The following is a 27,944-nucleotide window of genomic DNA, read 5'->3' as shown; positions in this document are numbered from 1 at the left end:
AAAAAAAACGACATTTACCAAACAAACACACACAATAAACACATTTTTATTTGTAAAACCTGTTATAATCTTTGCTTTGTCCAATAAAATAACAAAATGGCACATTGGTTTAATTCTTCCTGAAAGGTATGTCAGTCAATCAAGTAATCTTACAACACAATTTGTGAAATGTGTAAATCAAGTTTATTTGAGCCAGGCTGCTTAAGTCAGGAGAAAGTGTAACATCAGCAAAACAAAACAATAAATCCACAAGTCTCAAATTCAAATATTTGAATGACAACTTTCTGGGTACAATCCAAACCTACAGAATTGTATCAACAATAAATGTTAATAAACTTTAATAAATCATCAAATTTTGACACTTGTTGTTAACCACATGATTATATAATTTTTTATAAATGTTACAAGACCAGGTCAGCCAAAGCAGGAAGTTGGGGGTCAAATCTGCTGGCAACTCACAATGGATAAGATAAAAAATGGAATGGCATACCAATAATATCTTAAACTCTTTGTTGAAATAAACAATACCATTAAAAATATGACAAGATATATGTCAATATGCATATAAAATGACATCACTGAAAATATTATAATCATGAATTACAAATTGTTGATAACTGTAGATTTTTATCCATGAAAACAAACTAAAATAGATTCACTTACTGTGAAATACTTTATTTTAGCTAGAATTAGTTTTTGCTGAAAAGTCTTTTCCGGTGTTTTGTATGGAATTTATTTCCACTGATTTATGACAAGTTGAATGTAAAATATGGGAAAAAGGTATATTTGCTGGATTGTATTTTCACTGAATCATTCTTTCAGAGAAAATTAATTCCAAGCGAAAATAAAGTATTTTACAGTATGCTACAAGAACGTTTGATTGTTTTAAGTATGACTAAAAATTGGTCAATTTCATTGGTCTGCCAACAAAGACGATTCAATGATAATAATACTATAATCCTTCGCATCAACTAAATAATAAGAATTTACAAATAGTTCCATAAAGTGTGGAAATACTGCAAACTACTTTATGTGAGACAAATTTCCATGAAATATGCTAGTCATGACATTTCAGAGTATTGAAGATTTCTCAGGGCTCCTATAACACAGTGCATCAGTGTCATCACAAATATCACAACATTATAAAATTTCTATCAATGAAAATTAAGCGGTTAACATTTATTACAGTATTTCTGAAGTTCAAACAGATCAAAGGTGATGTAAAAGAAATGTTCACTTACACAATTTTTTTTTTATATATTTCATGAAAATATATGAAATTAATGAATTTTTCTCTTGTAAAATAGAGCAGTTCAGTGTATAATATACATTACTAAAACGACTAAAGCATTGTGGGGTGAAAGATAGAGAAAGTTTGGTAACATTGACTAATTAAGAATGCACAAAAACCTGCATACAAGAAACAAAAATATATTTATTTTTATTATTATTACAAAGATAAACCATTCCAAATATATTATAATCACAAAAGATATCATGTTATTTTTGATCCAATGTATTGGTACAAATAACTACCACCCTATGTATATTATTGCTTGCACAGAAATAATAACATCTCAATACTACAAATTGATTGTTCTGAGTTTTGATTATAATCACATTCAATTTACAAGATTTATCATATCTATACATGTGCGCAATCTGTTTTTATTATTATTTGTTTTCACCTACGTTGCATGAACTCTGTACCATTAGCAGTTCATTCCAATGAAATAAACATTACTCAGTCAACTACCATCACATAAAATCTTTTAAAAATGACCAAGCATGATAAATATTTTTTAAAATTATAGCTTGTCTGTAAATGCGCAACTTTTTAGCAAATCACTAAAAACTGTTTACTGCCAATATGTAAACAACCGTGAGAGCGCCCTCTATGCACAGATGCAATTTAAGTCATAGTACAAGTAAACGAACCGATCGCAAGACCAGAAGGTGATCAGTTGACAGGATTTTGACAGGCATATTATGTAAAACAAAAAAAAATTAACAATGTACTCATTTTGTCTTTTCTTCCAATCTCAGCCCATAAACAATGATCAGAAAAAATACTAATTATGGTAGAAAACAAATTTTGGCAGTTATTAAAATTTGTAATAAAGCATATTTTTAAATATTAATACACACACAACAGAAGTATTAGAATTCAATATGGAAATATTATTGCACCAACAAGAAAAACTGAAAAGATTACACAATTAGTTTATAAAAAAATATTTTTTGTGATGTCAAAGACTAAATCAGACTTTAATTGTGAAAAGAAACTTTATAAGAAACACAACACAATATAAAACTTGTGACTATTATGTGACATATTTGATGGTAAGAATATTTGTGAATTGTGGGAAGTGGTAGCCGCGCTGTGTCCTGTATGATATGAGTCTCACAGCAACGTACATAACGCATATAAAATTCATTGTTTGTTTTAAACAAAATTCAAACCCTCGCTGTGCAACGACCACTTTTAACCCTCCCTTTAACAAATGGAATTCATTAAAGGCTAATCCAGACTATAAATGTGAAACAAACTTTATACAAAACATAACATAAAACTACACAGTGGACTGCAAACACAGTGGACTGCAAACAAACATGTGACCAAGCTAAAATATAGAGTTGTAATAACTAATCATGTCTGTGTGTATATTCTACATTTGTTCATTCCAGGAAAGATGAAATGAGGGCGCTAATTTTCCACCTTGTATCGCATGAAACATTAAAATCAACACAAATATATCACAAATGAAGTAGAAAATTTTGTGGTAAAATAATATAACTATTCATTGATAGATATACATTATCTTAATTGTTGCTATTGCATCATGGGATATGATATCAACAACAAAATATGAATCAATATCTTTCTTCATATTCAAACAAATATGTTTAAGGTAGTACATAGTGTATTAGGTTGATATGTTTACGATCAAAACAAACATGTCAGCACTTGTCAATGTGGCATGAAGCACTGTCAAGCATTCCCATCATGAGAGCATTCACAAAAACTCCATGTTTTAAGGACCTTAGTGAAATGTCCACTGCTGTAAACTTAGTGATTTTTAGCCGACTCACAACAAAATTATAATAGCATTTCACTCCCTAACTGTAACTGCTTCACTTACATTCAACTCCCTAGACTGCTTGAAATAAACTCGGCAGTATCTTAAGTTGGATTGTAACACCAAGTTTTAAGATATCACCTACATGTCTTTTACTTTGTCCAGCCCAGTCATTTTCCACAGATTGACATTTTAAATCAAAGATAGTTATGGTAACTGTATTGAGGTCTTTTGACTATTATGTGACGCATTTGACAGTTTGAATTGTTGTGAATTGTGCAAAATATTCAGAGAATTTCATCAATTGACACTTGTTCCAAATTACTGTGAATCAGAAAGGAATCTTAAAAGGATTAAAAATAGAATTCGAAGTCAAATGGGTACCCAATAATCACCAACTTTCAGACAGAAATTATTGAAATTTGAATATGTAGTAATTATACAGTTTATCAAATATTTCGCATAATAGTCCCAATAAAGCTTTAAGAATGATCTCAGGTTACAACACTGACAATGATTTAGTACAAATAATAATAAGGTCTATAAAAATGACATTTTTATAAGCATTAAAGTAGATGTTGTCAAGAAAAGTCACTATTGGTGAAATAGAAAGAAGAAAATTACTCAGCATAGTGAATCAGCATAGAGAGTCAGTAACAAAAATACAAAACAACGAAAATGCAATGTTTAAAACAATATATATCACATGAAAACAATAAAAGGTGTATTTTTGGGATGAAAAAAATCATTAAATTTTACCAAATTGAATCACAAAATGAACAGAAATATGATTACTCAACAGCAAGTTATAAGGACAATTTTTGTTCCTGATTCCTGACAAATGTACATTCTTGGTAATTAATGTATGCATCAAAAATATACATGAAAAAACCACAAGTTAAGTAATGAATCGGGCAGATAAATTAGAGAGACTCTTGGTCAGTAAACGTAATTTGTTCATTACAACCATGACTTTACTAACGTTGGAATCATAAGCTGATCTGTATTTATTTATGACGTCTGATAAACGACTAGACTACGTGCTAACATTACAGCTGCTGACAGCAATACCGCTACATTGCATCACATAAACTACTATATGTGAGAGAGGTGCCATTTACTCCAAGAATGCTATTCCAGGAAACATTCAAATTAAACAGAACTTTTTAGAGTCTATATATAGTTCAACCAGCGGAATGTTTTCAGTCATTTTACCTGAATATGGGAGTAAAGGCAAAAATCTGATATGTTTTTTTTTTAGTCTTGTCTAATCATGCATGTTTATCACGTTACTTAACAATGAATAAGGAGGACTAATTTGCATACTTTGCAAAATGAAATAGTGATATTTAGCATACGGATTTTCACATGATTCTTACAACATGCTATTATCTGAAATATCTCTTTTAGAAGCTGCATCCCTAGAAGTTGTACCCATTCTTTTTAAATAATAATTGAGAACCAAAACTTCACCATTTCTTGTATGTGTGGATGTTCTAATGGAAGCCACATTCCTTCTGTTGTATTGTACCATTTTAATAGAAGCCACAGCTTCTAATACAGCTTTTACAGTAATAGCGAGAGGTAGACTGCAATGGCAGTCAATTTCAAAATATACTGTTTCTACAATTCTATTTCCTGTTATATTAAAAAATACACACATCTTGACTTCCAGTTTAAGAGCCTATTGAAGATAATGCATGAAGTCCCTTCTCAGGAGCGGAATGTGTGGACGACTCTGACGACAAACTGGCGGCAAACCGGGCACTCCGCCATTCTTTTGCCACATTTTGTACACGTCACCATATGACCACATTCTAGAAGTACACAGTCGATTGGACTACTCATACAAATTTTACAGAGTTCATCAAAATTTGAGTCATTAGCACCACTACTGCTATTACTATGTTCTGAAATGAAAAGAAGATACTGAAATGAGATTCTGCATTTATTTAACTTCATATATCAATTCTGGCTTGGTATTTCAGTTCTGTCTACCTTAATAACTCGCTCACATGTATATAAAGTTTGAAGAGGTTTGAGAAGAAACAGGGATGGGACTTTTGAATCTGCACTTTAGATTTTTGACTATTCAGTATTTGATGCAACTATTCATGTTTAATATGTTTTTTAAAATGATACTTTCACTGCAAAAAATAATCATATTTTGTGATAAGTGACAGTTGCCATGACGATATGATTTAGTTAATATAACACTTACCTTCGTTTTCATTAAGTATTTCATCAGCTGAAAACAAAAACATGCAGTCATTATTTTGAGTCGTTTGATCATTGGTCAGTTAAGTTGATATACCATTGCTAACATACACATACGAGTTATAAAACAGCACTTTGACTTTCTGATGAGTTCAGGCATTGTGTCTAGGCATTTGTAGATGTAGATGAGAATTACACAACAATCTGACAAATTTGAGGAGCATTGAGTCTAGTTTTCATGGAGATTTCTTGTAACACTTTGAGTGTCTTTGAGAGTTCAAGCTTTGTGTCTAGGCATACATGTATGTGGACTACAATTTACAAAGCAATTTGCCAAATTCTAGAAATGTAGGCATTGTGTCTAGGTTTTGTGGAGACTTCATAGAGTGCTTGTGGAGAATTCAGACATTATACAGAATGATGGAAGTAAACTAAACATTTGGTAATCTTTCTACCACAACATATGCACATGTCATGTACTGGTATATTATGATAACTTGTCGTATATTTTGTATGTTTTAAGACTTACCTTTTTGTCTCAATTCATTTTTTTCTTTAAAAAGTCTTTTCACTCTTTCTACTAGTTCCCATTTCTCACAACATCCCTTGAAATCTACAAAATTAGTGGCAAGGATTTCTTTCAATTGCCGTATAGTCATATTGTCAATATCGTTTATCTCAGAGAGGTCACTGATTGAAGCACGTTGCCTGGCAGGTCTTGAATCAGGAGGCGGCTGAAGCAAAGTGACAAACAAACACTTGGTGAATAATATAATACAGCTTACCAAAAAGTGATTCAGCAATATCTTAGCAATCAACCTATCAGAAATTATGACTTAAGCTCACTTACAGTACATGGCTTAAAGTGAAGTAAAGTGAAGCATAGTTTTACTCCTAAACAGACTCTAAAGCTGGCTTTGTTTTAATATAGAAACTTACAATTTTTAAAATGTGAATTATCTCAACCTTTCAAACTTCCATCAATTATTAATTTTTCTGCACTTTTTCCTTATACTCATCAATATATATTTATACCTGAATTTTGGAGCCAACAGACAACATTTGAGTAAATTTTCAGTTTTTAATAAAAAATTTGGCTATTTTTGTTCTAATCTTCTGAAAGAAAGTGCAGACTATAAACAGAACTATTTTGTGAATTTGTGATGAAAAGAGGGAACTGGTGGTAAAAAGGTTGAATATCGGAAATCTTAACTTATTTTTTATAGTATTTACCAAAGTTACTACGGGTAATATGAGGTATATTCAAACCAGCTGGAAGTGTCATGTACAAATAATTCTCCCACTTCTACAACTTTCATCGAATTATAAGTTTTTGTACAGTATTGGATCTATATATTCTTAAGGTGTTGTTGTTGTGAACGTCAGTGTGATGTGAAGGTGAAATACACAGGAGAGCTAAGGACAATACAGCTAATAAATTACTAGGGTCTAAAGACTATGACTTAGTTTTGCTGATGAAACATTTTGCCTATTTTTATGTAGTTTTCCATATTTTTATGATAATTTGGAATTAAACGAACATAATTTTCTATTAGCTAGAGACCTTAATAATTTTAGGAAACATGTTTAGTTTGAACAAAATCCATCCACACATGTACACAACCAAGATATGGTGCTTCATTATTGATAATTAGTGACACAAAAATGCTCACCCTTAATCGGATCATGAAACAAATGGACATGTATATATCTACAAAGATGAATGATGTATGTGTGAAGTTACAAAGTCCAGGCATGTCTGACATACAAAGTGGGCTAACATGGATGCATGGAGGTCAATCCGCAAGTCCAAGTGACTTGAAACAGGTCTAAATATGTGATGTCATCCATATTCTATCAGTTCTATTCTATTCCTACAGTTTTTGAGTTAAAAATCATATATTTATACATTAAGCTGATTGAAGACAGATTCTAACGTCTAGTGTTGACAAATAATTTAAAAAATACACATGTAGTTGACAGCTATCAAAACATACAAACTAACACTGGGGTACTCACACTAGGTGAACCTGTTGGCATGTGTACACACATTTTTAACAGATACTCTGCATGAGTGAAGATAAATGGCAACAAGCATAAAAGACTTGTATACAATAGAATACTTTATTTTCACTAATTGCATCTAATTTGTGATAAATCAGTGAGAAACAAATAACATGTTTAATGCACAAAACATGATTTTGTTTTTTGTTTATTATTTCATTCTATAATCAAATATTAACATTTATTATATAAATATTTAAAAAGAAATGCATTATTAAGGATCATATTGAAATAAAATGATTTTTCTGATTATTTGTTCTAGTTTATAAAGACTTAGCAGAATACATTGGTAGCTAAAAATGATTTTACATCTACACATTCCAGGCCACAAAACACCTAGAGAAAGTCCCTAGCGTTTACCAGTAGATGTACCTCTGGGGACTCAGCCATTCTACGGGCTTCGTGCTGTCTCATTTCCTCTTCTTGCCTCTGCCTCAGTCTGCTCATTCGTTCCTCCTCTGACTCGTTTGTTTCCGGCACCATTTCCGGGCGTGTCTGGTAGTGGTTGCTTGGTGACTGTTGTGGACCCGTAGTCTGTATATATGTATGTATAAGAGATGTGTAAGGCAAATGTGTATACCCCGGTAGGTAATAACCAGTAGTAGTAACAATAGTGAAGAACTGCACAAAAAAATTGCAGTGCAACTGAAGTTGGACAATAAAAAGACTTACAGTTGTAGTTGTGGTTTGTGAACGCATCTGAGGTTCCGGATTGACTCTAGTTCTAGTTGTAAACTGGTTACGTCGCGACGCTTCTGCATTCTGTCTATTTGCATGGTATCTGATCAACAATTCCACAAGGTCAATTTTCTCTGTGCATGTGTTCACAGCAACGCTATGAAGTGCAAGATATTGTCTTAAGTCTTTGATCTTAAGTTGCATTAGCACATTTCTATCATAGGTGTCCGGGGAGCTTAGCACAAGACATGACTGACAGCGACGCTGTGATGAGCTGCGATTGGGTTCTTTAGCCATGCATTTGTTACAGAAATATTTTGCACAGTCCTTACAGAGATGCTGAGGAAAGAAAATATACAGTCAGTTAAAATAAACTGTAGAGATTCTGATGTACATATATAACTATCAATTATTATATATATTACCTGTATTGTGATTGGACGATACAGAGGTTTCAATTATTATATATTAGCTGTATTGTGATTAGACGATACAGAGGTTTCAATTATTATATATTACCTGTATTGTGATTGGACGATACAGAGGTTTTAATTATTATATATTACCTGTATTGTGATTAGACGATACAGAGGTTTCAATTATTATATGCTAGCTGTATTGTGATTGGACGATACAGAGGTTTTAATTATTATATATTACCTGTATTGTGATTAGACGATACAGAGGTTTCAATTATTATATATTACCTGTATTGTGATTGGACGATACAGAGGTTTTAATTATTATATATTACCTGTATTGTGATTGGACGATACAGAGGTTTCAATTATTATATATTACCTGTATTGTGATTAGACGATACAGAGGCTTCAATTATTATATATTACCTGTATTGTGATTAGACGATACAGAGGTTTCAATTATTATATATTACCTGTATTGTGATTGGACGATACAGAGGTTTCAATTATTATATATTACCTGTATTGTGATTGGACGATACAGAGGTTTCAATTATTATATATTACCTGTATTGTGATTAGACGATACAGAGGTTTCAATTATTATATATTACCTGTATTGTGATTGGACGATACAGAGGTTTTAATTATTATATATTACCTGTATTGTGATTGGACGATACAGAGGTTTTAATTATTATATATTACCTGTATTGTGATTGGACGATACAGAGGTTTTAATTATTATATATTACCTGTATTGTGATTGGACGATACAGAGGTTTCAATTATTATATATTAGCTGTATTGTGATTGGACGATACAGAGGTTTCAATTATTATATATTACCTGTATTGTGATTAGACGATACAGAGGTTTTAATTATTATATATTACCTGTATTGTGATTGGACGATACAGAGGTTTCAATTATTATATATTACCTGTATTGTGATTGGACGATACAGAGGTTTCAATTATTATATATTACCTGTATTGTGATTAGACGATACAGAGGTTTCAATTATTATATATTACCTGTATTGTGATTGGACGATACAGAGGTTTTAATTATTATATATTACCTGTATTGTGATTGGACGATACAGAGGTTTCAATTATTATATATTACCTGTATTGTGATTGGACGATACAGAGGTTTTAATTATTATATATTACCTGTATTGTGATTAGACGATACAGAGGTTTCAATTATTATATATTACCTGTATTGTGATTGGACGATACAGAGGTTTTAATTATTATATATTACCTGTATTGTGATTGGACGATACAGAGGTTTTAATTATTATATATTACCTGTATTGTGATTGGACGATACAGAGGTTTTAATTATTATATATTACCTGTATTGTGATTGGACGATACAGAGGTTTCAATTATTATATATTACCTGTATTGTGATTGGACGATACAGAGGTTTCAATTATTATATATTACCTGTATTGTGATTGGACGATACAGAGGTTTCAATTATTATATATTACCTGTATTGTGATTGGACGATACAGAGGTTTCAATTATTATATATTACCTGTATTGTGATTAGACGATACAGAGGTTTCAATTATTATATATTACCTGTATTGTGATTAGACGATACAGAGGTTTTAATTATTATATATTACCTGTATTGTGATTAGACGATACAGAGGTTTTAATTATTATATATTACCTGTATTGTGATTAGACGATACAGAGGTTTTAATTATTATATATTAGCTGTATTGTGATTGGACGATACAGAGGTTTTAATTATTATATATTACCTGTATTGTGATTAGACGATACAGAGGTTTCAATTATTATATATTACCTGTATTGTGATTGGACGATACAGAGGTTTTAATTATTATATATTACCTGTATTGTGATTAGACGATACAGAGGTTTCAATTATTATATATTACCTGTATTGTGATTGGACGATACAGAGGTTTCAATTATTATATATTACCTGTATTGTGATTGGACGATACAGAGGTTTCAATTATTATATATTACCTGTATTGTGATTAGACGATACAGAGGTTTCAATTATTATATATTACCTGTATTGTGATTGGACGATACAGAGGTTTCAATTATTATATATTACCTGTATTGTGATTAGACGATACAGAGGTTTCAATTATTATATATTACCTGTATTGTGATTGGACGATACAGAGGTTTCAATTATTATATATTACCTGTATTGTGATTAGACGATACAGAGGTTTCAATTATTATATATTACCTGTATTGTGATTAGACGATACAGAGGTTTCAATTATTATATATTACCTGTATTGTGATTGGACGATACAGAGGTTTCAATTATTATATATTACCTGTATTGTGATTAGACGATACAGAGGTTTCAATTATTATATATTACCTGTATTGTGATTGGACGATACAGAGGTTTCAATTATTATATATTAGCTGTATTGTGATTAGACGATACAGAGGTTTCAATTATTATATATTACCTGTATTGTGATTGGACGATACAGAGGTTTCAATTATTATATATTACCTGTATTGTGATTAGACGATACAGAGGTTTCAATTATTATATATTACCTGTATTGTGATTAGACGATACAGAGGTTTTAATTATTATATATTACCTGTATTGTGATTGGACGATACAGAGGTTTCAATTATTATATATTACCTGTATTGTGATTAGACGATACAGAGGTTTCAATTATTATATATTACCTGTATTGTGATTAGACGATACAGAGGTTTTAATTATTATATATTACCTGTATTGTGATTGGACGATACAGAGGTTTCAATTATTATATATTACCTGTATTGTGATTGGACGATACAGAGGTTTTAATTATTATATATTACCTGTATTGTGATTGGACGATACAGAGGTTTTAATTATTATATATTACCTGTATTGTGATTAGACGATACAGAGGTTTCAATTATTATATATTACCTGTATTGTGATTAGACGATACAGAGGTTTTAATTATTATATATTACCTGTATTGTGATTGGACGATACAGAGGTTTCAATTATTATATATTACCTGTATTGTGATTGGACGATACAGAGGTTTTAATTATTATATATTACCTGTATTGTGATTAGACGATACAGAGGTTTCAATTATTATATATTACCTGTATTGTGATTGGACGATACAGAGGTTTCAATTATTATATATTACCTGTATTGTGATTAGACGATACAGAGGTTTCAATTATTATATATTACCTGTATTGTGATTGGACGATACAGAGGTTTCAATTATTATATATTACCTGTATTGTGATTAGACGATACAGAGGCTTCAATTATTATATATTACCTGTATTGTGATTAGACGATACAGAGGTTTCAATTATTATATATTACCTGTATTGTGATTGGACGATACAGAGGTTTTAATTATTATATATTACCTGTATTGTGATTGGACGATACAGAGGTTTCAATTATTATATATTACCTGTATTGTGATTGGACGATACAGAGGTTTTAATTATTATATATTACCTGTATTGTGATTAGACGATACAGAGGTTTCAATTATTATATATTACCTGTATTGTGATTGGACGATACAGAGGTTTTAATTATTATATATTACCTGTATTGTGATTGGACGATACAGAGGTTTTAATTATTATATATTACCTGTATTGTGATTGGACGATACAGAGGTTTTAATTATTATATATTACCTGTATTGTGATTGGACGATACAGAGGTTTCAATTATTATATATTACCTGTATTGTGATTGGACGATACAGAGGTTTCAATTATTATATATTACCTGTATTGTGATTAGACGATACAGAGGTTTCAATTATTATATATTACCTGTATTGTGATTAGACGATACAGAGGTTTTAATTATTATATATTACCTGTATTGTGATTAGACGATACAGAGGTTTTAATTATTATATATTACCTGTATTGTGATTAGACGATACAGAGGTTTTAATTATTATATATTAGCTGTATTGTGATTGGACGATACAGAGGTTTTAATTATTATATATTACCTGTATTGTGATTAGACGATACAGAGGTTTCAATTATTATATATTACCTGTATTGTGATTGGACGATACAGAGGTTTCAATTATTATATATTACCTGTATTGTGATTGGACGATACAGAGGTTTTAATTATTATATATTACCTGTATTGTGATTAGACGATACAGAGGTTTCAATTATTATATATTACCTGTATTGTGATTGGACGATACAGAGGTTTCAATTATTATATATTACCTGTATTGTGATTGGACGATACAGAGGTTTCAATTATTATATATTACCTGTATTGTGATTAGACGATACAGAGGTTTCAATTATTATATATTACCTGTATTGTGATTGGACGATACAGAGGTTTCAATTATTATATATTACCTGTATTGTGATTAGACGATACAGAGGTTTTAATTATTATATATTACCTGTATTGTGATTGGACGATACAGAGGTTTCAATTATTATATATTACCTGTATTGTGATTGGACGATACAGAGGTTTTAATTATTATATGCTAGCTGTATTGTGATTAGACGATACAGAGGTTTCAATTATTATATATTACCTGTATTGTGATTAGACGATACAGAGGTTTCAATTATTATATATTACCTGTATTGTGATTGGACGATACAGAGGTTTCAATTATTATATATTACCTGTATTGTGATTAGACGATACAGAGGTTTCAATTATTATATATTACCTGTATTGTGATTGGACGATACAGAGGTTTCAATTATTATATATTACCTGTATTGTGATTGGACGATACAGAGGCTTCAATTATTATATATTACCTGTATTGTGATTAGACGATACAGAGGTTTCAATTATTATATATTACCTGTATTGTGATTGGACGATACAGAGGTTTCAATTATTATATATTACCTGTATTGTGATTAGACGATACAGAGGTTTCAATTATTATATATTACCTGTATTGTGATTGGACGATACAGAGGTTTCAATTATTATATATTAGCTGTATTGTGATTAGACGATACAGAGGTTTCAATTATTATATATTACCTGTATTGTGATTGGACGATACAGAGGTTTCAATTATTATATATTACCTGTATTGTGATTAGACGATACAGAGGTTTCAATTATTATATATTACCTGTATTGTGATTAGACGATACAGAGGTTTCAATTATTATATATTACCTGTATTGTGATTGGACGATACAGAGGTTTCAATTATTATATATTACCTGTATTGTGATTAGACGATACAGAGGTTTCAATTATTATATATTACCTGTATTGTGATTGGATGATACAGAGGTTTCAATTCTTATATATTACCTGTATTGTGATTAGACGATACAGAGGTTTCAATTATTATATATTACCTGTATTGTGATTGGACGATACAGAGGTTTCAATTATTATATATTACCTGTATTGTGATTGGACGATACAGAGGTTTCAATTATTATATATTACCTGTATTGTGATTAGACGATACAGAGGTTTTAATTATTATATATTACCTGTATTGTGATTGGACGATACAGAGGTTTCAATTATTATATATTACCTGTATTGTGATTGGACGATACAGAGGTTTTAATTATTATATATTACCTGTATTGTGATTGGACGATACAGAGGTTTTAATTATTATATATTACCTGTATTGTGATTAGACGATACAGAGGTTTCAATTATTATATATTACCTGTATTGTGATTAGACGATACAGAGGTTTTAATTATTATATATTACCTGTATTGTGATTGGACGATACAGAGGTTTCAATTATTATATATTACCTGTATTGTGATTGGACGATACAGAGGTTTTAATTATTATATATTACCTGTATTGTGATTAGACGATACAGAGGTTTCAATTATTATATATTACCTGTATTGTGATTGGACGATACAGAGGTTTCAATTATTATATATTACCTGTATTGTGATTAGACGATACAGAGGTTTCAATTATTATATATTACCTGTATTGTGATTGGACGATACAGAGGTTTCAATTATTATATATTACCTGTATTGTGATTAGACGATACAGAGGTTTCAATTATTATATATTACCTGTATTGTGATTGGACGATACAGAGGTTTCAATTATTATATATTACCTGTATTGTGATTGGACGATACAGAGGTTTCAATTATTATATATTACCTGTATTGTGATTGGACGATACAGAGGTTTTAATTATTATATATTAGCTGTATTGTGATTGGACGATACAGAGGTTTCAATTATTATATATTACCTGTATTGTGATTAGACGATACAGAGGTTTCAATTATTATATATTACCTGTATTGTGATTAGACGATACAGAGGTTTTAATTATTATATATTACCTGTATTGTGATTGGACGATACAGAGGTTTCAATTATTATATATTACCTGTATTGTGATTAGACGATACAGAGGTTTCAATTATTATATATTACCTGTATTGTGATTAGACGATACAGAGGTTTCAATTATTATATATTACCTGTATTGTGATTGGACGATACAGAGGTTTCAATTATTATATATTACCTGTATTGTGATTAGACGATACAGAGGTTTCAATTATTATATATTACCTGTATTGTGATTGGACGATACAGAGGTTTCAATTATTATATATTACCTGTATTGTGATTGGACGATACAGAGGTTTTAATTATTATATATTACCTGTATTGTGATTAGACGATACAGAGGTTTCAATTATTATATATTACCTGTATTGTGATTGGACGATACAGAGGTTTCAATTATTATATATTACCTGTATTGTGATTGGACGATACAGAGGTTTCAATTCTTATATATTACCTGTATTGTGATTGGACGATACAGAGGTTTCAATTATTATATATTACCTGTATTGTGATTAGACGATACAGAGGTTTCAATTATTATATATTACCTGTATTGTGATTGGATGATACAGAGGTTTCAATTATTATATATTACCTGTATTGTGATTAGACGATACAGAGGTTTCAATTATTATATATTACCTGTATTGTGATTGGATGATACAGAGGTTTCAATTATTATATATTACCTGTATTGTGATTGGACGATACAGAGGTTTCAATTATTATATATTACCTGTATTGTGATTGGACGATACAGAGGTTTTAATTATTATATATTACCTGTATTGTGATTAGACGATACAGAGGTTTCAATTATTATATATTACCTGTATTGTGATTGGACGATACAGAGGTTTTAATTATTATATATTACCTGTATTGTGATTAGACGATACAGAGGCTTCAATTATTATATGCTAGCTGTATTGTGATTAGACGATACAGAGGTTTCAATTCTTATATATTACCTGTATTGTGATTGGACGATACAGAGGTTTTAATTATTATATATTACCTGTATTGTGATTGGACGATACAGACGTTTCAAGTTTTGCGAGCCAAAGAGTATAATACACTGTTATAGATGGCTTATGTTTTTCAAAGTTATGCCCCGGAATATGAATAGCAAATATTGATACTACTAAACCAGTGTCTTTCAAAATAGGTTGTAATTTTGTTTTATGTTCAGAAAATTAAATTATAAAATGATGGATATCATATAGACAGGGAAAGGGAAGGTCAATTTACAGAAAAAAAGATTGATCAAACTGTGCTGTATCAAAATAGGTTTATCGCACTGGACGAATGCCCGGTCAAGCGCACACGCCCTACTTTTGCGCAAAATTTATATATACGTGGTCACATTTGGCAAATCACCCATCCCTTCAAAATGCCACTAATTTAAAACTTGGTCTTTGATCATTGCTCAACGACTCTTGGTACCTAATCGTTTTTATATGATACGGCGTGGATATCAACCGCCGTGGATATCAACTGCTGTGTTGTGAATGCGTAGAGCACGGTAACCATGCGTAAACTACGCTTCAACAATGACCTGTTAATAAAAGTAAAATACAGCAAATATTTCATGCCATATTCAGTTCACTTATCAAAAATTGCTAATAATCAGTTTTTTGAAAGAACCATGCCGTTTATTTGCCAAAATCAAATTCATTTCCGCATTGTGCTACCAAAAAGTCTTCAGGGATTTCCAAAGAATTGCATCAGAACAACACAGCATTCTGATTGGTTAGTAACAGACTTGATCCATTACGAGTTTACGTACACAACTAATTTTGTAATTTTATTTTCCCTCAAAGACGTAATATCCCCCTTAATCAGTCACATGATGAATTAAAATTGTCATTTGCACTTTTTTCGGAGGGGTGTGCTCGGGTAAGTGTATGGTAACCCCTAAAAAAAATCATGATTTTCTGAGTTGAGGACACTGGGCGCTAACACGGTCCAGTACTGTATCATGATAGCATCAAATCTCTATTTTGTTCTCTATTTTGAATGCACAATTTTTACTTTTCACATAATAATAAATTGTATTGTTCTCGGTGCTAGATATATAATAATGTGGAATAAATAAAAAAATATCATTACCTTTCTCTTGAAAAAAGTAAAATTTGCAGAACACATATCACACGCCATGACTTGAGCATTGGTGCTGCTCCGGTTATACGAGATTCCCCTATGGGGCTGGGTGCTATGATAGTTATCAGTGTATAGCTGGTGCGGCTGCTGCTGACCTTTTACTACTCCCGACCCCATTGACCTATAACCTCCCTAAGGATCTCATCTGCAAGCATCAATACAACAACATGAGTGTTAAACATCCAAGAAAAATGTATGTACTTTGTCAGAATGGAATGTATAAACTTATATATTTAGTATATCATTTGCATATGATTAGCATGTAATTTGCATGTGTAATACTGTTTTTACATATATGGATAAAGAACCAGGAGTAGTTACTTTTAATACCTGATAAATGTGAGAAAGGATCTTAACTATATAAAGTTATTTATTTCTAAAAGTTAGATAAAAGTTTAATCAATATTACTTAAAGCGCGGTGGTCGTCGCGCAGCGCGTGTTCGAATTTCATGTAAATAAACAATGTATTTTACACGCGTTGAATACGTCGCTATGAGTCCCATATCGAACAGGACGCGACACGACGACTGTCGCCCTTTAATCAGTCTACATAAAACTACACCACCCATTTACATAACAGCACACCCTTATAAGGACAGGAAAGCTGAGTGTACTAAATGCATAGCAATTATCACTTATACCATAATGTGAGAGGACGCCAAGGATTAACTTCTAAGAAATAAAAAGTCAAGAGTAATTTGTAAAGCTTGACATAAAAATTCTCATGAAATAACCAAGTTCACATAAACACACTTATATTAAACAATGTTGGAATTTAATTAATAAATGTATACCCAACTTTTAATGAAACCATTGAATACATGTATCAGCAGTGACTACTATGTGTCTGAGCTATAGTTACATGCATCTTTCTGCAGCAGTGATGTATAAAAGCAACTCAGACAAAGTAAATGCTGGGATGAATGCTGCATGGATACATGAACATTTATATGATTTATAAATAATGGGAACAATAATTAAAAAATTCAAAAAATATATTTTTGATCGTTGATTTTTAATAGATTATTTTATAACTATTTTGTTCAGTAAAATTGATAACAGATGCCAAAATAAACTGATATCTAAACCCCTATCTAACTAATAGTTTCTCTTGCAACATTGCAACATTCCTTGGAACATTCTCAATGATGTTTGTTTGATTTCAGCCATTTCATTCCTATCAAGCAGACACTCCTCAATGTAACTTTTTCATGAGGAAAGGCTGGGTGATGAAAATAACAATCAAGAAATTGTATATAATATGTTTTCCAATTTTTCAAAACTGTTAAATATTTCTGTGCTTATGCGTATAAACAAATTGGCTTCCATTTCAATATATTTTTACAAGCCACTCTGCTAAGAAAATACCAAATAAATGATGTTAGTTTCCTTGACAATAAAAGAATGACATCATAGTTTTTTGATTTCACTACAAAATTTAATTGAGATGGAAGTTTCAATGTCCATGCATGAAGACAGTGTTAACAGGAAATCTTGAGATGAAGATATTACAAGCACATGTCTGATAGAATCACACATAGAGCAAAAATGATATTTATTCTATAATGAATCATTAAAATATATAACTTATTTTAACCTTAGAAACAGACTCTTGTTTGTTTTTTGGTGTTTTTTGCCATTTATGCACTCACATAATATTTAATTTTAATAAAACAACACCAAAAAACAAACAAGAGCCTGTATGCAAGTCTACCCGAGACACACCTCTATCATTCACATAAGTGCGTGCATTACTACAATGTTATGGAAAATAAAATGATTAATACTGGTATTGTTAGGCATCACTAAACTAACCTTGCAACTCGGTTGTTAGAAGGCAATAAAATATATTCCAACCAAAATACATATATCAAACAGGCAGGTAGAAAAAAACACACACAAGAAATAAAAAACACACGGCCTGGTTAGCACAGTGAGACAGACATAAAGTACAACTGGGAGTGTCTCTTCAATGATGTCTCTTGATAAGCGTGGTAGGAGTTACAAATCAAGACAGATACAAACACGATGTTCATGCAGTGATGGCGGCTGCTACGTGGTAAGGTAAGAAAAAAAAACCTGTGGAGACACAAAACATTAGGACTTAGGAATGTGCAAACAAACAAGAAATTACAGTAATTTTTTTTTGGCTTTTTCTTATCAAGACAGTCCTCGCTAGAGAAATTTCAAAGCTCTATCAATAGTGGGACAAACTCAAAAAACAATTTTAAAATATAGAAAACAAACACAAACATTCTAATTTTGGAATGCTTAGTAAGATTTGTAAGGCTATACCAGAAATAGTAAAAGAGAAACTTGGTATAAAAATAAATGATGACGGAATCTCCATATATATATATATATATACATGTATATACATGTATATATATAATCTTTTACAAAACGATAATCAGTTTAAATTTGTGACTAGAACAGCCATTTTAATTATGAGCATCAGCAAAAGTCTTTCTGAGTGAATAAGTATAAATGCAAATTAACCATTATTGCCTGGAACGTTCAAATCTAAATAGCTATAACAATAATTGTTTATTTTACATGAAACTTTCAAACTACGCTCGCCGATTTATTAACAAATCAGCATCCAGGCGTATATATAGTATGTTTTGTTTTTATATTACAAAGTTGTCAAGCAGAATGTTTGCCGTACATTAAATCCTGGTCAGTAGTTCACACTTCAGATGTCATTGTCCCAGAATGCAAAGCTTTAGAAATGAATAACAAGTCTTGATGCTCTTTTGTTCATAAAGACGTTGACGAAATAGTGTGATAATAGCTAATTAAGTTTCAATCACTCTGACCAAACAGAAAACATGAACAAAATAATGCCTGTTTTATGAAAGTGACGTTTATCGCATCACAACTAAATGCCAAAATTCACCATACACCGACACTTGCTAATGTTCAATCATCACATAATTTTAGGGAAACAGGCGAAAACAAAGCAAAGTTAAGACCTTGAAAACTGTCATGATGTTGTGTTATCGATGCCACTGAAGAAAGCAGCATAATTGGTTACCTAAAGCTGATGAGATGAGTCATACAGTTATATAACCATAATGAACACCACAGGTAGTTTCTTTGTGCAGCTGAGTCCAAATTTACCTTTCTTCAAACCATGGACGTAACACAGGATGAACAAGAGGATTAAAAAAAAAATGCTTGAAAATTCTCTTCAAACCTTTGTTTCACAGAGAAAATCAGATAAAAACAACTGGATATGCCTTGCCGTTGTTGACTACAAAACAGCGACATGCACAGTTTTCATCATATGGCAGGTGGCTTTTCAAATACAAAGTTTGTTGATTGTTTTTTATCTAGCTGTTTTTACCATGATCATCGTAATGTCACCATGTTGTATTTTGAGCATTGTTTATTGATCTGCTTTCTTTCATGACCTCAGTTTCTGACAGATTAATTTTGGTAGATGTTTTATAGAGACTTTATGGTATTGTTTGTAATTTAATGATGGTGTCTACATGACAAATAGATTTTTTTTATTCAATGTGGATGACATGGAAGATGTTAATTAATTAATTGTCTACAAAGCTTTTTAGTGTAGTTTGAAGTAACCATTATTGTTTATTTATAAATTAATATTTGTCAACGAGAAAACAAAACTTGCCCAGTCATAGCTGAAACCTTCAATAATACATTGTATAACGCACTGTTTTTTGCGATCTCCAGTGAAAAAAACCTTGTGAATTTTAACACTATTCCAGATTTAGTCAGATGACCGACCACTGGTTTAAATGTGCTGGAGCAGGACCCTCTAAAAAGTGAAGCAAAGTGCAATACAGTTTGTTTTGTTGGTTGTAATGTACTGTGTTATAGTTTGCTATGAAATGCCTATTGGTGGTTTTCCTTACTCTATCACTCAAACGCTGGTGACATAAGTTATCGAAGACAAAAAACAAATTTGAAATGAAGTTGCAAAGTACTGTAAATCAAAGCAGGTTTCATTTAACTATAGACGAGACAGGCCAATAAAAATGAGACGAACCCTGACCTCTAGAAATACCTCATTCATAGAGTGGTTTAGTATGACTGACTAATGCATACTGGCTGACAGGGGTTTATGATCAAGGTAACCAAGATGGTATTGCAAAGTGTATGATTTTTTTTGCCAATTTTTTATTTTTAATTAACCAAAGATTTTTTATTTGTGTAATTTGACATTGAAAAGTCAGGTACCAATGATAAAGCAGCGGTACTCGTCCATTGTATGCAATGCTATCAGCTGGAAACATAGCGTTTATATGCCTTTGGAGGAAAAAAATTGTAAAAACAATTTTTTTAGTATTATCAACAATGTGAAAAAGCTATGAAATCTATGCATCAAGAGAACAACAAAAGTTATGACCCTGTTTTGTGTGAAAATGAAATCGCACTATCTGGCCTTTTATTTATCATACACGAAACAAATAAAAAGTATTTTATTGTATGCTGCTAGAACCTGCCGGCCTAGAAGTTGACAACATGTTTGTCAGTTTGCAATTTTACACAAGTTTTGAAGCGATAATATTGGTAAAAATTCAATTGGTTTATTGCAATATTATCAGTGTTTTCTGCAAACTAGTCAAAGCGTTGAATCATATTTTCAGCAAAGAATAAACCTTAATATACATCATTTCTATAATGGTTAAACCATTTAACTATTTGTCAAAAGCCCTACACCCAAGGGCGTTCTAATAATTGCTAATATTTTGGGTTGTTTTTCTAGCTATACAATAGTTTGCATAATTTTCCAACCTCAAAATTTGTCTATGTATACCATTTTGTATATAAAAAATACCGCTTTGACAGAACAATGGTTATTAAATTTATCACAATGGACAATGCAAGATTATTCACTATGTTTTAATTAACTGGTTTGTGAAGAATGCATTACATGGAATACATACATATCCTACTTGTATGCTTTGGGGCTATTCCCCGTACACTGTATTATTCCAGTATGCTAACGTAATCAATTTTCAAAGTTAGTGTTTTTTCAATTTCAAGATCCAGCTCTAATTTGTGTATATGTAAATCTTGTATTGCCCTTTGTACAAATACACTTGTAGAAGTCAGAGGTCATCACACAGTTTACATTCATATATCATGTAAACAATATATTTTTAGTTGTATACGTTGCATGGGATCCAGATGTAAGTCACTATGAGTTTTCAGCATCTTAGGGTGTCATCAAGTCACTATGAGTTTTCAGCATCTTAGGGTGTCATCAAGTCACTATGAGTTTTCAGCATCTTAGGCTTTCATCAAGTCACTATGAGTTTTCAGCATCTTAGGGTTTTATCAAGTCACTATGAGTTTTCAGCATCTTAGGGTTTCATCAAGTCACTATGAGTTTTCAGCATCTTAGGGTTTTATCAAGTCACTATGAGTTTTCAGCATCTTAGCGTGTCATCAATTCACCTTGAGTTTTCAGCATCTTAAGGTTTCATCAGGTTTCTGATTTTTCAGCATCTTAGGGTTTCATCAAGTCACTATGAGTTTTCAGCATCTTAGGGTGTCATCAAGTCACTATGAGTTTTCAGCATCTTAAGGTTTCATCAAGTCACTATGAGTTTTCAGCATCTTAGGGTGTCATCAAGTCACTATGAGTTTTCAGCATCTTAGGGTTTTATCAAGTCACTATGAGTTTTCAGAATCTTAGCGTGTCATCAATTCACTTTGAGTTTTCAGCATCTTAAGGTTTCATCAAGTTTCTGATTTTTCAGCATCTTAGGGTTTCATCAAGTCACTATGAGTTTTCAGCATCTTAGGGTGTCATCAAGTCACTATGAGTTTTCAGCATCTTAGGGTGTCATCAAGTCACTATGAGTTTTCAGCATCTTAGGGTTTTATCAAGTCACTACGAGTTTTCAGCATCATTAGGGTGTCATCAAGTCACTGTGAGTTTTCAGCATCTTAGGGTGTCATCAAGTCACTATGAGTTTTCAGCATCTTAGGGTGTCATCAAGTCACTATGAGTTTTCAGCATCTTAGGGTGTCATCAAGTCACTATGAGTTTTCATCAAGTCACTGAAACACACGCAGGATTCTCAATGATTAAAGATAAACTACTGTAAATGCATTAATTATTCACTATTTTTAAATTTGTTATTTTCTATAAGTATAATTCGCTGAATTAAATTCACATAAACAAATAAAATAACAATAGAACTCATTATTTTTCTGCTAAATCGGTAAAGTTAAAGCCTAGTTAAACTGCTCAAAGAATTAAAATAGTGAAATTAAATACATTTTCCACTAAGACTAGTCACACAACTCTTGAGTTGTTTCCTGTAGTCGTTATTAAGTCCTTCATAGAATGGCTATTTTACTAATGTTACAACAGCGTCTGATCAAACATTGAACACTTTATACTTCCTAGGTTAGTTGTCCCAAAACAAAACAGCAATGCATGATGGGATTTATATCAGTACAGACAAATAATAACTTTATAAATAAATCACACAATGCACATTTTTCAATGAGAATAATTTGTGAATGATTTAATTTGAAATTTGAAATTAAAATGGTTTTAAATTAAGTTTGGCCAACAATAAAACTGTAAATATTATAACAAGTTAAAGCATTTTAAATTATGAATGAAAATTAACAAATGTATTTTGTTACATGTGTATAGAGAATGATTTAAATATTTTATTTACCACATAAGATCCTAATATTTAATCTACAAATCACAATCTAAACCCAAGTAGTTAAAAAATTATTAACCAAACCAACCTTTGTATATACATGTAATATACATGTCGATCTGTCTATGGCTGAGAAAAAAAATATCTCTGTTTCTCGTTTCCGTGCGCATCATTTTGAACTGTGCCGCCTCAGATGTTTTTTTTCCCTTCTAAAGCATTCCAAAATGCGCTTGTACTCACACTTGTCTCAAATTTCACCTTATTTTAGCTCAGTATTCAAAAAAAAAAATAATAAATCGCCTCGCCAATTTCCATGAAACTAGAAACAGAGATTTTTTTTTTCCTGGCCTATACTGAACATATTTAATCAGTTTTCTTTACACCTCTATATACTGAACAGAGTCCTTTTGGTGAATGGTTTCACTGCATAAAAGTCACAGATCAAAACATCAGACTGTATATACACAACCAGACCCTTACCTCAAAAAATACATACATACATACAACATCACTGTATTATGCTATAAAAGTCCTACTCGGCAATGAAAGTCTTTCAGCAAAGAATACTTCATTGTGTTCGAGGCAATTGATACACGCGTATATATAAGTGAACAATTTAGAATGTTCCAGCAAGAATAAAAATAGCAACACAGTAAGCAAATTAAATTATACCCTAATTACATATTTTAAATCCAGGAGATATCCAGTCTGTTGGCTTACCGCTGAGATGTAATGATCCCCCAGGAATAAACTACAATAGCAACCAGCATGGAGACTGACATACACACTGTTCTTACATGTACCAGAGTAAACAGAATTACTGATCATGCAATGTACATGTATCCATGGTATCATGTTGATTGCAAGTCATGACCCTCAGTGGGGGGCAAGGAAATGTAGATACACTATAGGGATTTACTTGACCCTATTTCGCCGTAGTTGCGTAGTATAATGATTTTTCTGAGTTAACACGATCTGAACATCACAGACGAGCTTTTTGAGCTGCAAAAGATGCCACTCCTCTAGTAACAACTGGGCTAGTCACTCTCAGTTTTTACTGAACCAGGGGGGAGGGGGGTCTCTTATTATTATTTTTTTATATTTCAGGGCAACATAAATGTGCTGGTGGGCACTAGTGACTTTAAACTAATCAAATCCACTATAACTACAGATTTCACTAAATGGGATAAAACATTCAACTGAAAAATTACACCTCAAGTTCTGTAAACATACACTTGGTTTAAATAGATATATTGCCAATGAAGTCTGGGACAAAGCCATTGACATTTTAGCATCTTGTATTTAAACACTATTGGTACATGTAGCAATGTTTCACAGATCTCCCAGAAGACTTTCATACAGTCTTAGCTTATTATGAACAAACTACATATAAGTCACCTTAGAATTACCGATACACTTGGAATACTAATATAAACAATCTCTTGAAAGAGAACAGTTTGCCATAAATTTACACAGAAATAATTATATTAGAAACACCAAAACACTAAAATAATTAACACTAAGAATGTATTTAAAAGAAATTAAAAACATTAAAAAAAATATATATCAGAGCTATGGTAAAAATAAATTGCAAAAGAAGATTTGCCAAGTTTAAAAAAGAATATCGCTATAGAACGTGCTTAGTCAAATTAAAACCAAACACCCATGATTTGAATATAGAAAACATACATACACACATGCCTCAAGATACCAATAAAAGACCAGATATGTGTACACTGCAATAATAATTTAATTTATGATATGGTCAGAATACCACAATTTATCACAAGATATGTTAAGGCAAATAACATTACCATCGACTTAAGTAAATGATATAGACAAGTTTATATTTGAATGGCAAAAAATAACAGTCACATAATATTAGACATCATTGTCCCCATACCTTTGCTATATCCCAAAATTGTAACCATAACTACATTGTATTTGCCTATATTTTTACACTTGTTATTATTCTATTTATTTGCTAACCACTGATAGAAATTTTTAATTTTAAAGTTGCAATAAAGATATATATTAATATTAGTATGCAATGAGAGGGAATGTGGACATTGTTAAAAGCCGTACTGGTTCACAAAGATGATATACAGCCAAAACAAAGTCAACTTGGACTTTCAATTGTGAGACATGACAAAACAAACACTGCCAGTGATACATTTTGAGAATAAAAAAACAAAATAAATGTAATAAAAGGTGCTGACAACACACGTTGGAAATAAATAGAACACATTTCGACGATTAGTCTCACTGCCTCTTTTACTCATGCAAACGCACACATAAGTGCTATTTCTATATATTGAATACGTTGTTGACAACAACAAAAAACACCGAAAGGGACAAGTTCGAGTTGAGTTGAGATGAGTTACTAGTAATTACAAACCTGCTTTACATTTTTCTTGCGGTGTTTTTTTCTTCGTCAATGTATTATATATAAGTGTGTTGGGAAATCTCACAACTGAAAGTCCAAGCTGACTTTGTTTTGACTGTAAAAGGATTCATTTTTTCACCTTAAAATTTATTTTTCTTACTACAGATACATGTATTGGTAGAAAGTCTGTTCTTATACTATGGTGTCTCAGATTAGCTAAGACAATTAGTAACAATGTAGCATACTAGTACATACTGCTGAGAGCTCTCTGGATTTATTTTATTGTTAGTAAATGGGATAAAATGAAAATAGCAAATAATTTAAACAATAGCACCAATATTTTATACACCTGTGTTCTTTGTGTAATTTTTATCAATTTATCTTCAGATTTTTAATAAATTTGAAAAACAAAAATCTCAAATTATCGACAGAGAGCATTATATACTCATAGAAATTTTACAAGACAAATTTCAGTAAAATTCCGATTAGCAAAAAAATGTAATGGTTTACCAGCAATCTGCTGTCATGTTCGACTTTAATCTGTCTGTCCCACTAATCCACGTAATACAAGAAAACACACGTCAATGGTTTATATACAAACATCCAAGAACGCAATTGATTTTAAATTCACAATTTAAAAATACCCTTTTCTTGTGAATTCAGAAATATTCACTATATTTCATAATCCACAATGAACTGAGAATTTGAGGTGCCGTGATGCGCCCGACAAACTGATGATGAGTCGACGTGACACCTCCAAGTGGCTGAGAACACGAAACACAGCCTGCTTGCTAAACAGGAAGTCAACACTTCAGACAAACAGACTGACTTGCATCGGGAAATCGGATTTGGCGATCAGATTCACTCGTTTTACAACCAATTTACAGCTAATTTAGAAGAAGCCTTATGTACAAGAGTGAAATAGTCGTGTCCGTGGGACGTTTTACAGCACTGAAACATTCGAATGGAGACGACAACAACACAAGTAGACATTCACACAAAAAATACGGATATCAATGTGTTGAGGTGCAAAGTTCCTCGTCACGTAATTAAGATCTTGAAAAATCCACAACACTAAAACCATTTCCGATATATTATTCAATATTACATGTTAGCGAAAACACAGGCAATTGGAAGAATCGTCTTTCTTTAGGTGTGATATAACATAAATAAACTTACCAGGTAAAGAGAAAACAGTATCTACTCTGTCCTAGTCGCCATCTTTAATGATTAGTCACGTGATTAGATGACGTCATCGTCGTTATTGTATGTCGTTAGTGTATCTCTTGGATACAGACCCTGACGTTTTGATTGCTAAATGTTTACATAATCGTTAGTAGCGAGCTTGTTCACAGTCCTTGAAGGCAATATGGTTTATTATATGTTGATTGTTATAGTTTCTCACGCGTCGAGCAGTCCGAGCGAGCACAAAGTTGTATCATGGAAGGCTCCTACTACCTCCGTGGTTGTATCTACGTCTCAAAGAGTCTATCTTGAGACTAATGATTTAGTGCTGTGACCTCGATCTAAACATGATGTGTGTTTTTAAAAGGTGTGTCAAAGTGACCGACTTTTTTTTATTCTGAACGATTCATCGTGACACAGTCCCGTTGTCATTGCATAGAGTTTCAAGCGAGTTCAATGTTGTTTTTTTCAAACTATTTGAAAAGACTTTTTAACAATTTTACCTTGTAATGAAGTCAAGTGATCAATACTCCTTTTTAGAAAATGAGGTCTGTGCCAATCATTTCACAAATTTTCTACACATATCGTTGACAAAATTGACAACGCTCACATTGGAACAATCCTAATTTGCAAAACTGAAATGCTGTTCTGGTTTATCACTAAAATATTGTG

The 27,944-nt window shown here is 31.5% G+C and overlaps 1 protein-coding gene across 3 annotated transcripts; it reads right to left on the bottom strand.

Annotated features, from left to right (window-relative positions):
- Window positions 1-26: 26 nt before the first annotated feature.
- On the bottom strand, window positions 27-27,313 carry LOC144354706 (E3 ubiquitin-protein ligase RNF34-like). 3 transcript variants are annotated; one of them, XM_085491605.1, is made up of 8 exons: window positions 27,267-27,313; window positions 18,852-19,115; window positions 16,985-17,180; window positions 8,034-8,378; window positions 7,734-7,895; window positions 5,827-6,031; window positions 5,302-5,328; window positions 27-4,990 (listed from the first exon to the last, which is right to left on the bottom strand). In XM_085491605.1, the coding sequence occupies exons 3-8, from the start codon at window positions 17,150-17,152 to the stop codon at window positions 4,794-4,796; spliced, it is 1,104 nt and encodes a 367-aa protein (XP_085347731.1). In that variant the 5' UTR covers window positions 17,153-17,180; window positions 18,852-19,115; window positions 27,267-27,313; the 3' UTR covers window positions 27-4,793. The 3 variants fall into 3 exon arrangements, with proteins under 3 accessions (XP_085347731.1, XP_085347733.1, XP_085347732.1); XM_085491607.1 differs by lacking the exon at window positions 7,734-7,895; XM_085491606.1 differs by lacking the exon at window positions 18,852-19,115 and having other exon boundaries at window positions 27,267-27,312.
- Window positions 27,314-27,944: the final 631 nt, after the last annotated feature.

The sequence above is a fragment of the Saccoglossus kowalevskii genome, chromosome 16 (genome assembly GCF_978046115.1).
Source record: "Saccoglossus kowalevskii chromosome 16, keSacKowa6.1, whole genome shotgun sequence".
NCBI classification, from domain to species: domain Eukaryota; kingdom Metazoa; phylum Hemichordata; class Enteropneusta; family Harrimaniidae; genus Saccoglossus; species Saccoglossus kowalevskii.
This window is presented reverse-complemented; position numbering and strand designations above follow the sequence as displayed.

Excerpts from the sequence above, each read along its gene's own strand:
- LOC144354706 (XM_085491605.1), bottom strand. The coding sequence starts at position 17,152 with ATGGGGTCGGGAGTAGTAAAAGGTCAGCAGCAGCCGCACCAGCTATAC. Across the intron at positions 7,896-8,033 it reads CACAAACCACAACTACAACT|ACTACGGGTCCACAACAGTC; the intron begins GTAAGTCTTTTT and ends ACATATATACAG. Across the intron at positions 4,991-5,301 it reads AATACTTAATGAAAACGAAG|AACATAGTAATAGCAGTAGT; the intron begins GTAAGTGTTATA and ends TTTTCATTTCAG.